Source organism: Puma concolor, chromosome D4, assembly GCF_028749965.1.
Source record: "Puma concolor isolate L17-30 chromosome D4, mPumCon1.1.hap2, whole genome shotgun sequence".
Lineage (NCBI taxonomy): Eukaryota > Metazoa > Chordata > Mammalia > Carnivora > Felidae > Puma > Puma concolor.
Genome location: NC_141679.1, coordinates 89798191 through 89810364, shown reverse-complemented (window position 1 = coordinate 89810364; position 12174 = coordinate 89798191). Strand labels below are relative to the sequence as shown.

Genomic DNA, 12174 nt, shown 5'->3' with positions numbered 1-12174 from the left:
CGATGATGGGGAGACAAGGGTCAGGGGTATTAGACATCTGACATGAGCAGAAGCCCCCCCGTGACTTTCAGAGGTCTTGCTGGATGCTGAAAAGGCAGGGAAACACCTCCGCAAACATCTGAACCCCGACTCCCACTCCATTTTACACACGAGCACAGGGCATTTTTGAATGGTGTAGGTGCATATCGGATTGTCTAGCCATGCGGGTACCCCGAACGCGGGGGGAACCCCGGGCTTTGTCGTGCTCAGAGTTTTTCACCGCTTTGGAAAATCGTGCCCCCTAGTGGCCCCCCAGCTCTTGAAGTCTGTCGCCAGTGTGCACCCCGTCCGTGCTCTGGTCCCCCTCAGTGACTGCCCTGCTCACAGTGATCTGACAAATAGTCCCATTTAGTGATGACTTCAAAATGACACACACAAAGGGTTTTAAGGAACAAAGGTCAGTCCTATTCAGATGGATGTCTGAAACTTGGTTTCACAGCTTCACCCACAAATGGACGGTTACTCTGCCAACGTGTTTTTCCCGTAACGCAACAACGAAAGCGCCAAGGCTAAGTCAACCTTCTAGAAGAACCGCATCGACCAAGCCAGCACTAGTCACAATTTCCCTGCTCGCTGCCTCTGCAAATGCCTTCTGAGCTTCAGTTGCTCCAAAACCCACAGTTATTCACCACAGTGGGGGCAACTCTGATTACCTCATTATGTCCTCCAGTATGGTCATGGCTGAGCACCGACACTCTGGAATTCAATGATTGTTTTTGTACGTCGTTTACTTTCTTTTTATTTACTCTGTCTGTTACAACTAGGATACTACACTGGTTTGAAAACATTGTGTCTGTGTAAGTTATGATATCTATAAAAATTTCATCTCTAGGGGCGCCTGGGTGGCTCAGTCGGTTATGCGTCCGACTTCGGCTCGGGTCACGATCTCGCGGTCTGTGAGTTCGAGCCCCGCGTCGGGCTCTGGGCTGATGGCTCAGAGCCTGGAGCCTACTTCCGATTCTGTGTCTCCCTCTCTCTCTGCCCCTCCCCCATTCATGCTCTGTCTCTCTCTGTCCCAAAAATAAATAAATGTTAAAAAAAAATTTAAATTTCATCTCTAAATGGTAAAGGGGTGTTGTATGTGAAACACCTGTTTTGATTTTCTTTTTAAAGTTTATTTATTTATTTTGAGAGAGAGAGAGTGAGAGAGTGAGCAGGGTAGGGGCAGAGAGAGAGGGAGAATCCCAAGCAGGCTCCACACTGTCAGCATGTAGCCCAACACAGGGCTTGAACCCATGAGCCTTGAGATCACGACCTGAACCGAAATAAAGAGTTGGATGCTCGGGGCGCCTGGGAGGCTCAGTCGGTTAAGCATCCGACTTTGGCTCAGGTCATGATCTCACGGTTCGTGGGTTCGAGCCCCGCGTCGGGCTCTGTGCTGACAGCTCGAAGCCTGGGGCCTGTTTCGGATTCTGTCTCCCTCTCTCTCTCTCTCTCTCTGCCCCTCCCCTGCTCACGCTCTCTCTCTCAAAAAATGAATAAATTTTTAAAAAATTAAAAGAAAGTACCTTAAGAAGAGTGGGGGGAGCCAGGAACAGTCCGCAAGGATGATCACCATGTGGCCAGGGTGAGAGGTGGTGAGAAATCTCTCTGGAAGCAGCGTCCTGACCCAGCTCCCCCGAGAAGGTTTAGAAACCCGATCCGCTCTCAGGGTGACTTAGGTGCGATACCACCAATGACCAGCAGGAGGAGCCAACTCTGGGATCCGCGCCTGTCCCTGAGACCAGCGCCCACAGAGGACCCTCAAAGGTCCCTCCTCCTGGCAATAATGGCAGACTCTGCCCTGGAGTGACTATGCCCCACAGCTCTTGGCTGCTTCGTGGCCACACACCTGTCTCTTACAACTGGTCATCCTCAGCCCCCCCCCCCAACTCGTTCAGCCCCTGCCTCTGTCCTCAGCACCCACCCTCCCAGTCCTTACCAGTTCCACGACCTTCAGCCAGTGTCCTACTTCTCTGACCTTCAGACGTCTCTGTGGCAAAACGGGGATGCTAAGTGTCTGCTAGGCATGAGGGTGCCTCGGGGCCCGGCGGGTGAGGAGGGCCGTCCCCATCATTACTGACCGGAAGGGCTTGCGCTCTGGCCGCCGGCCTGGATGCGCAGAGCCGTCAGATTGGCGAGCAGCTGCTGGAAGTGGAAGGGGGGCAGCGGAGGGGCCGCGTCCTCAGAGGTCTCCTGCAACCTGGCAGGGGTGGGGGACAAACGGGAACCTGAGGCCGGGGGCAGGTGGTACCAAGGAGCCCCCAGCTTGGGGTGGAGAGCGGGGAAGGCCCCAGACCACAGGAGGATCCAAGTGTGCCCAGACCTCAGGGACCCCCCCGAATGCCCGACCCCACCTCCCAGGACTCCGCAAGGCACTTACTGGAACGTGAGCTGGGCCTCCCCCGGCTGCCCAGCATCCCGGGGGCCCGACAGGCTGGAGGGTCGTAGAGTCAGGGCCAGGCCCGCCCCTTCCAGCCTCAGCCGCACGGGGAGTGGGGAGCCCCCGGGGGGGACCCAGAAGGTCAGTGTGATGGGCTGTCCGTAGCTGAACCGCTGGTCTCCCAGGAATTTCTCTGACGACAAGAGAAGAAGGCTTTGACGTCTGTACTTAATTACCTTGGTTTCAAATGTCTACGGTATATTGACTTTATTGACAATTAAACATTCAAACAAGGTAAAAACGACAGAAGGAGAAAATCGAAGGCCTCCCGGCATATCGGATGCCGAGGGTGGCCTCCCACACCTTCCCTGCAGGCCGGCTTCACATGCCTGTGACCTTGCACTAACACAGGGCCCCAGGGCCGGCATAGTGCTCTGCTGTCACTGCCTTGAGCTCTGGCTTTATAAGTAAAGTCCGAGGGGACGGCGGAGTCGATCTGGGAGCAGGGCGGATACCGAACACACACACACACACACACACACACACACACACACACACACGACACGCACAGTGGGGGACACCCGGCCGCCCGTTGACAAGCCATGCTCGCGACGACACCCCACGAGCAGACTCTGGCGGCCCCGTGCCCGTGGGAGCTGAGCGTGAGGCTCAGAGCAAGTTACAAGGCCAGCATGCTGCACGTGGCCCCGAGGCCACGCTTTCCACCGGAGTCACAACATGCTCGGAGCAGAAAGAAGGCGGCGGCAGTCTAAGAGATAACGGAGGGCCCAGCTTTCGAACTTGTGCCGTTTTTCTGGGTCCTCTGACTGCTTAGGCTGGGAAACGGCCACGCGGCAGGAGAGGGCACATCGGGACGTGCCCGGCTCTGTCTCCCTTCGGTCCTTCTGCACTTGGGAGTCAGCCGGAGGTACAGCGTGTTGGTAGACCGTGTGCGTATCAGGAAGTGAAATAAAAATGGTTGACTCCGTCCACCTGCACTGTGCCCGGCACTCGGCACAGAACCCAGCAAGTGCTTCCTGAGTGAATAACTTTTTCTTCAATGTGTCAACAAAGCAGCCGCGGAATAGCGGGTGTTTTGTGTTCTTGGGGCTCTGAGCTTGGGGCACCTGCCCCAGGACGGGGCCTCAGGCCCCCTGTGACTTCTGCTTCCTGGCTGGGCACCGTGTCCACAGAGCGGCTCAGACATCTGGGCACCATCTCTCTGGCCCTTCTTGGAGAGGGAGGTCAAGGGCACGACTGGGTTGGGGGAGCCAGTGGACCCGGAATCTGGCCACAAGACAACTAAGAATGGACACCTGGATCCCGGTTCTAGGTCTGGTACAGTTTCCAGGAAACCAAAATTGCCCTATTTGGTGAGGGGCGGTTCAGAATAATCGAGAATGATTCTGCAGGAATCCCGTGACCTCGGGAAGAGCGTTCAGTGGCCTGGCAGGGTGAGAGACGGATGGGAAGTGTACAGGTATTTCTGGGAAGGAGCCTGGTGGCAAGGCCTTGATGAGAAAGCCAGGGTGGGGGGGGGATGCTCCGGCAGACCCCGCAGGGCACGTGGTTGGCGCAAAATGGCCCCCAAAGGTACTCATGCCCCGAGCCAAGAAATCTGTGAATATGTCACATGTCATGGCACTTAAGGGGCAATGAAGACCGCAGATGGAATTAAGGCTGTTGATCAGCCGGCCTTTGAGGGGAGAGATTATCTTGGATCAGGCGCCCGAGCCCGGTGTAATCCCCAAGTCCCTAACACATGGAAGAGGGGGGCAGAAAAGCTGCAACAGGGAGACCGGATGCTTCTGGAGATGGAGGGGTGGGTGGGGGCCACAAGCCGAAGGATGTGAGCGGCCTCCAGAAGCTGCAGAAGGCAAGGGACCAGACTCTCCCCTGGGGTCCCGGGAGCGCAGCCCCGTGGATGCCGTGATTTTAGCTCCCTGAGACCCATTTCAGACTTCTGACCCCCAGAACACTGGAGAATAAGTTTGCGCTGTTTTTAGCCACCGGGCCGGTGGTGATTTGTCACGGTAGGAAATGAACACGGGGCAGCCCTGCCCCTGCCTGTGGCTGCAGGTACCTGGTAGCGTGAGCTCCTCCTCGCCTTCTGGATTCAGGAGCAGCCCCCTTGGGCTCCGCTGCGCGGGATGCTCTGGGCCCCCCACACTTCCGGCCCGCCAGCCCTCGGCTCCTGGGTAGCAGACACACGCGCCCGCGTGAGGCTCTGGAGGGTGGCCTCCACACTTTCCCACCTCACACCCTTCCTGGGGTCCCACGGGTGGCCCCTAGAGGCCTGAGCACAGCCTGAGTCAACTGGCCCCGGGGGGACGAGAGACTGTTGTAGAGACAGGCCGGCAGGGGGTGGGGGGTGGCGAGAGCCAGCTGCTGCTGGCAAATGCTGCCCACAGCCGGCCGCTCAGGCCCCCATCCCAGAGTCCGGATGGGGGTCTCGGGGTGGGAGGTAGCCCCAGGAGAAGGGAGAAAGCTCAGGGTGCCGAGCCTGTTTAGGGCAAAGTCAGACCTCCGGGCCTGCCTTGCCCCTTCAGTGGGTTCTGAACACAGCACGAAGACGGTCCGGAGACCCCAGCACGGGGCACTGGGACACTGGAGCCATCTCTAACGGTACTGAACTTGACCTCAACTTCAGGTCTTCGGAGAACTCCCTCACCCACGACCTCACCGCCCTTGTCCTTCGAAGTGCGTGTGTCATCAGCCCCACTGCACCAAGGGGTGCCACCCGGTCAGGAAGTGGTCGAGCCAGGATGAGAGCCCAGACCTTCCGGTCCCCAGTCCCGTCCACCCTCCCTCTGGCGGCGGCAGTACACCAAGCCTAGTGTGGCACATAGCAAATGACCTTAAAAATTGCTGTCTCCATTTCTAAGACAGAAGTTAGCCATATAAACGACCCACGTAGAGAAAAGCACTTTGAGGGCCTCAGTTGTTTTCCCCAAGGCCAGCCCCACGCTGAGCCCGGCTCCGTCCTGCTTTCTGAGCGAGCCTCCAGCAGAGGGCGCACTGCCCCCGCGTCTGGGGCGCCCCAGAGCCAGCGCTTGAGGTTCTAGCCCAGCTGGGGGAGCTGCAGGGGTTGCGGGGGGGGGGGGGGGGGGGACTCTGTGGGGTGCAGCAAGGGTCCCCGTAGGCCGTGATTGAATGCCGAGCCCCACTGCTCTCCTGCTCCAAAGACGCACAGGCACCACCTGGAGTTGGGGACCCAGGGCACCACGGCACCTCTGGACTCTGCACCCGGACAGAAGGCCTGCCCCAAACTCAGGAGCTGACAAACCCGGGTGCCAACAATTAAATTCTGTGACATACCTTTTCCGGGCCTCGGCTGCCCCATCTGTAAAATGGGAATGAGAGTACCGACCTACCTTCCAGGGAATCCATAGGTTCCATGCATGCAAAGAGCTCAGCACAGTGCCTGGCATTCGTCAAGTGCTCATAAACAGAGTCCAGGGGACCGAGTGTGAATCCCCAGCAGACTGATTGGAAATCCCCGCCCAGGATCTAAAGGCTGCCGCCTACCCAGCTCCCAGCCCTGCTAGAGGCTGGGTAAACGGCAGGGGCGAGGGAGGGAGCCAAGGGGTATGGGAGGTACTGGGGAGCGCTGAGGGGCACAGAGGGGCCTCGGGGAGGCCGCCCCCTCCTTCCCATACACCACAGCAGGATCTCCCCAGAGCAGGACCGCCTGCCTCCCGCCCTTGGTGCAGAGCCGACCTCTTGGAGGTTGCTGTGGACCATGGGGAGCACTTCTTACCCTGGCGGAGGTCGGAGAGGATGTGGTGCTCCCGAAACTGGGCAGCGGCCGAGCACACCTTGGAGTGGCCAAAGCAGAAACAGCTGCTGCAGCCGGCTGGGTTATGGGGCTGCAGGTTGAACGTCCCTGGACGGCATCTGGAAGGAGGCAGGACGTGCCGGGGGGGGGGGGGGGGGGGGGAGGGGAGCAAATGAGTCAGGGAGGTCTGGGGGATCCCAGCTAGACTGACCTGAGTCGGAGTCACTGGGGAAACTTAAAAAACACATTTTTTTTTTTTTCAGATTTCCAAGAGTTGCAAAGATCACGCAGAGAGCGTTCTTGTGGCCTTGTCACCGGCTTTCCCCAGTGTCAACCTCTGACATGGCCGGTGTACATGTGACCAGGCCACGGAATTCACATGAGTGAATGCTGTTTACTGAACTCCAGGCTTTATTAGGATTTCTGCCCCCTTTTCCACTCCTGTCGGTTTTCTGCCCCGGACCCGATCCAGGACATGGCGTCTCCTCCGGTCTATGCCAGCTTCTCGGGATTTCTCGTCTTTTAGCACCTTGCCACTTTTGAAGAGCAGTGGACAGATGCTTGGTAGAACGCCCCTCAGTTCAGGTTTCTCTGATTAGAAACCCGATTAGACTGGGGGCCATGGGTTTGGGGAAGAAACAGAGAGGAGGTGTCCTTCCCATCACATCGCACTGGGGTAAGTGATGCCCAAGTGACATCACCGGTAACGTTACCCTTCACCACCCGGTCAAGGTGCTGCCTGCCCCGCTCCCGCGCCCCAAAACTGCCACACGCTCGCCGTTAGAAGGAAGTCACTAAATCCAGCCCGCGGTGCAGAGCAGAGGAATTAAGCTCCATCCCCTGGAGGGCGGAGTATTAAAGAATTGTGCACACAGACTGAAACCACCACAGTAATTCACAAATATTTTGAGAGGGAGGTATTTGGGGTTATGCAAACGTCCCGTTTCTCCTTAAAATCCTGCCCACTGAATTAGGTGGCTCTCGTCTACAGCAACCGTTACTGTGAAATCTGAACTGATTTTGTATTTCCATCATTCTTTCCACATCTATTATTTGGAATTCTTTTGCAAGGAAGGTTTGTCCCTTCGTCCCGGTGTATTTATTTTTTCCCTCATCTGTGGGTATATCGGTGTGGATTCGTGGATATTTATTTTATTCTTGGGGTTATAATCCAATACTGTCGTTATTTATTTAGTTCAAATCTTTCCAGCTTTGGCATGGATCTTTCAGGTTGGTACTCGTGATCTTTTTTTAACGTTTTTACTTCTTTTTGAGAGACAGACAGAGCATGGCGGCGGGGGGGGGGGTGCAGAGAGAGCAGGAGACACAGAATCGAAAGCAGGCTCCAGGCTCTGAGCTGTCAGCACAGAGCCCGACACGGGGCTCGAACTCAAGAACCACAAGATCACGACCTGAGCCAAAGTCGGACGCTCAACCGACTGAGCCACGCAGGTGCCCCAGTGCTCGTGTCCTTTTGACACAGGCTCCCATCCTGGTTTAGAGGTTTTTTTTTTTTTTTTTTTTTTTAGAGAGAGACAGAAAATGAGAGCAGGGGAAGGGCAGAGAGAGAGGGGGGTGAGGTGGGGAGAGAGAATCCCAAGCAGGCTCTGTGCTCTCAGGGCAGAGTCTGGCACAGGGCTTGATCCCATGAACCATCAGACCATGTCCTGAGCTGAAATCAAGAATTGGATGCTTAACCCACTGAGCTACCCAGGCGTCCCCTGGTTTAGTTTTGTTTGTTTTCTTTTTTTTTCTTAATTAAGCACTTTCGTGCTTTCTGTTACAAGACACAAGCTTTCTGGGCTCATCTTGCATTTTCCCTACCCCAGCTCTAGATCAGCCGCTTCTCCAAGGAGCCCTGGAGAAATATTTCAGATTCCCAGTTGACACCCTGGGGGCTCTGTTTGAGCTGGCCAGGGCAGAGGTATCAGATTCATAAGAAGCAGCCGATGGCCCCGGATGTCTAGCCAGCTCCGAGGAACACATCTCATCAAGCTGCCCCATTTAAGTGAGGCTCAGAGGCACCTCATCCGCAAGGTGCAAGGCAGTGGGGCAGAGAACCCTGGTAGGGTCTGGTTCCCCGACTCCACTCTGCCTCCCTGCGTGAGGGATCTCAGAGAAGGAAGTCCCAGCAGATAGCCCAGCTTCCACCCCAGGGCCTACAGGCCACATGTGGGCAAGGTGAGAGGGGTGGCCTGGGGCTGACCAAGGCAAGTCAAGGCCAGGCCCAGCCACAGCATTGGCACCAGCTTCTTCCTGAACCAGCAGGGGCCCAGCACAGACTAACAGGACTCTAATCCACAATATAGTACTGTCAGGGGCTTTACACACAGGGCCTGCGGCCAGAGAATCAGAGCCCCAGACAGACCCTGCGCTGGCTGCGAAGGGCTTCAGAGGTCAGGGCCGAAGCCAGGAAGGGGACATTCATCTGCCATTGCTCAGGGCTTGAAGACCCCCAGAACACACTAGAGAGGAAGTTTAAGAACTGTGTGGCTCTGAAACAGCAATTTCGGCTCACTGAGCTTTAGACACTCCATTTGCACCATGACGGGATGATGAAAATGGCAACCAAGCTTGAATCTCAGCTCAATTGGCAGGAGCCTCTTGGAGCAGGACGGAGAGGATTCTGAGGTTACGGTAGGGCTCACGGTAAAGACTGCTGTGCCCCACTCGTGATGCCTGCCCTGGGTGTGAGACGGGAAGGCTATGGTACAAGTCCAAGGTATTTGCTATCCTTGGATTAGTTCATCTCTCCTATGCTTTCCAGCTCTTTCATTTGAAGATGTAAAAAAAAAAAAAAAAAAAAAAAAAAAAAAAAATGGCTATCACAGCCTTTAGTCATCAGCGGTAGCGGGTCAAAGTATAAACAGCGTCAGAAGCTTTAGAGAACTTCCAGGGTGGCAGACCCGTGGCGCTCCAGGAAGGCTGCTGGGCGATGAGGATGCCCGGGTCCGTATGGACCACGCCCCCCGCTCCTCCACCACGAGCCCAGCAGGCTTAAGACCGAATCGGCTCGCCCACCTGTCACACCGCTTGCCTTCCACGTTCTCCTTGCAGGGGCAGCGTCCACTGTGCGGGTCACAGGTGCCCAGGCTGCCGGCAGGATTGCAGGTGCAGGGTCTGCCAAAGAGACAGGACGGTGGGAGCGAGTCCGGAGTGAGAGTAGCCCATCCTCCTTGGAATTTCCCCATCCCTCCCCATCCCTCCCCATCCCCTAGAGGACCAGGAGGCTGGCTCGCCCAAGAGCCTGCGCCTGGCTATCCTGTTCCCACCTTGCTGAAGAAGTGACCCGTCCCCTCACCTGGAGAGTGGTCCATCTGCCTACCCGTCCTCTCATCCATCCGTGCATTCTTCCAACCACCTGGCTGTTTATTCATCTTTCCAGCCTTCTATCCGTTGGCCTAGCCCCCTACTCATGGAACCTTCCTTCTTCCCTCCCTTCCATCCTTTAATCTATCCTTCTATCCACCCTTCCTTCCTTCCTTCCATCCATCCACTATCTGACAAGACACGGCTCCTGCACTCATAGAGCCTACAGCCCAGTGAGGATGAACAAAGCCAACAGATGGGTGCTGTGCTCTGACACATTCTATGGAGAAGATGTACAAGAGGCTGCAGGTGCACCAAGGAGGTGCTTGGGGTAGGGACAGGAGGACAGGTAGAGGAAAGCCTTCCAGGGGGAGGGACACCTCAGCTGGGGACTGAAGAAAGTGTAGGGGTCTGCTAGACACAGGCCAGTGAGAGGCAGGGCGTGTGGAGAGAAGAATGCTCTGGGCTAGGAGCATGTGCAAAGGTCCAGAGGCCAGAGAAACACGGGGGAAGCATGCAACTCCCACCTAAGGGCCAGATTTGTGCCTAGAACAGCTGACTATTTTGTGAGGCATCCGAGACTCCCCATATGACTCCCAATGTATTTCCACCGCCTTTCAAATATATAAGGAGACTGTTTCAACCAAAGCCAAGTTCATTTTGAAGTGCTTCTGAATTTGTAAGAGCTTTATTTTTCCGGTCGTGGGTGCCTCTCAGTCAAGTGGTGGTCAGTGTATCAGACCCCTCTTCCAAGGTCCAGACGCCAGCGGTCCCCTGCCTGTCTCTCTCTTGGATACCCCACCAGTGTTGTGCTCTTCACACCTCTTCCCACCGCATTGTGCTCCCCGTGTCGTGAACGGCCTCCCTCCACCTAGGTGCCTGGGGACCCAGCCTTCATCCCGCCTTCCTCTCCTGCTCCCCGGTGACCACCTCCTGCCACGTCTGCCTTCCGAGGGGCTCTGGGATCTGTCCGCGTCTCTGCCGCTCCCTCTCCGTGACCAAGCCTTCGTGCACGCTGCCACGCTTCCCAGCTGTTCCTGCTGCAGCCTCTGCCCCGGCCCCCAACCTCGTCCCACTCCTGCTTCACGTCCGTCCACACTCCTCCTGAGGTCCCCCCCGGAACCGTCCTCCCGCCCTGTACCACGCACTCGGAGGCTTTGCACATGCTTTTCTTCTGCCTGGCACACCCGCCCCCGCCTCTCAGGTCTCACACTGGAACTCAGTGCCTCGCACGGGAAGCCTGCCCTTGACCCCCAAGACCGGCGGGGCTTCCCTGGGACCCACACCCTGTCTCCCGTTCTCCCGGGACTGGGTGCCTGTAGTCCTCACCTGGGACTGGACTGGCTGCAGAGTCAAGAATGTGAAGGAGTGAAGGACAGAGGCGTGGAAGGGAGCAGGGAAGGACAGCTCATATTCCCTTCCCCCTGCTTCCTGGCACTCGGTCCCAATCTGCGCACCGCCCGTGCCCTGCTGGGCCGTGCACACCCGCTCCCCAGGCCCCCTCACCGGCAGCCTCCCTCACTGAGTGAGTGGAACCCGGGCAGGCAGCGGTCACACTTCCAGCCTGTGACGGTGGCCTTGCAGGCACAGGTGCCTGAGTCATCGCACTGGAGACGTAGCGAACCTGGGGGAGCAAGGGCTCGGGGCAGTGGGGGCTCGAACCGGGCGGCGGGGGGAGGAGTGGGGGCTGGGCGGCGGGGCCCGCTCACCTGCCGGGTGGCAGTCACAGGGCTGGCACGGCGTCCGGGGGCTCCAGCGATAGAAGTCCTCCTGGCAGCGCTCGCAGTGCGGCCCGGCCGTGTGGTTCCGGCAGTGCAGGCAGCGGCCGCCGTGGCCCGTACCGCGGAAGAGGTCCCAGTCGAACACACACTCCTCAGAGTGGCCGCTACAATTGCAAGCTGTGGGCGGGGGGCAGGGGGCTGTGCGTGAGTGGGCGGGGCCCCGGGGGGCGGGGTCTGTGGCAGTCAGCCGCCTTGTGATGAAAGAGCCAGCAGCTGGAGGCAGGTCAAGCTTGATCAAGGGTATGGAGACCAGTCGACTGATCTTCCCAAACCGGACCCTCAAGAACAAAGGGGGCACCAAGACGGAGGACCCTGCCGGGAAAGCCAGGATGTACACCGCTCTTCACGGCTGGCCCCCTTCTGGAGTGGCAGCGTGGCTCCCTCCAGGATGTCTTGAGGATCGTCTCAGCCCTAATGATCGCGCGGACGTGGTTCCCAGTGGCCACGAGGTCGCGCAGATGCACGGAAAAGACAGGCCACCCCTCCTTCGCTCATTGATTCAGTTTTCTAAAGGAGAGCGTACGAAGGATCGCTTCGTCTCGACTCCCGTGGTGAGCCCAGCGCGGGGGGTGGGGGGGCAGCTCCCGCATCGTCCTAACCGCTGTTCGACGGGGACCAGATGCCTCGAGCAAGTGAAAATCTTACAGGTGCAGGGAGGCTCCGGGAGCTGAAAGGAGGGACCCCACGGGCTGTCCTGGGGGGTGGGACGGGACCTCCGGGAAGAGGTCACGGCCAAGCTGAATCTGAGGGCTGGCAGGAGGGGGCTGGCTGGGTGAGGGAGGGGACAGTCCCAGGCGGTAGGTGAGGCCGGGGGATAAACTGAGGATGGCCAGAGATCTGCCCGGTGCAGGGGTGCTGGCATGTCACGCGACGGGCAGCACAAGGGGACAGGGAGTGGTGCAGGG

The 12174-nt window shown here is 57.8% G+C and overlaps 1 protein-coding gene across 1 annotated transcript in view; it reads right to left on the bottom strand.

Annotated features, from left to right (window-relative positions):
* LAMC3 (laminin subunit gamma 3) overlaps positions 1-12174 on the bottom strand; it is a 55206-nt gene that overhangs the window by 22494 nt on the left and 20538 nt on the right. Inside the window, exons 5-12 of the mRNA XM_086684294.1 lie at positions 11198-11386; positions 10995-11112; positions 9201-9299; positions 6162-6298; positions 4485-4595; positions 2402-2594; positions 2103-2221; positions 1961-2011 (exon numbers count right to left, since the gene is read on the bottom strand). Of these exons, the coding sequence (XP_086540420.1) occupies positions 1961-2011; positions 2103-2221; positions 2402-2594; positions 4485-4595; positions 6162-6298; positions 9201-9299; positions 10995-11112; positions 11198-11386 (1017 nt within the window). The remainder of the gene's footprint in view (positions 1-1960; positions 2012-2102; positions 2222-2401; positions 2595-4484; positions 4596-6161; positions 6299-9200; positions 9300-10994; positions 11113-11197; positions 11387-12174) is intronic.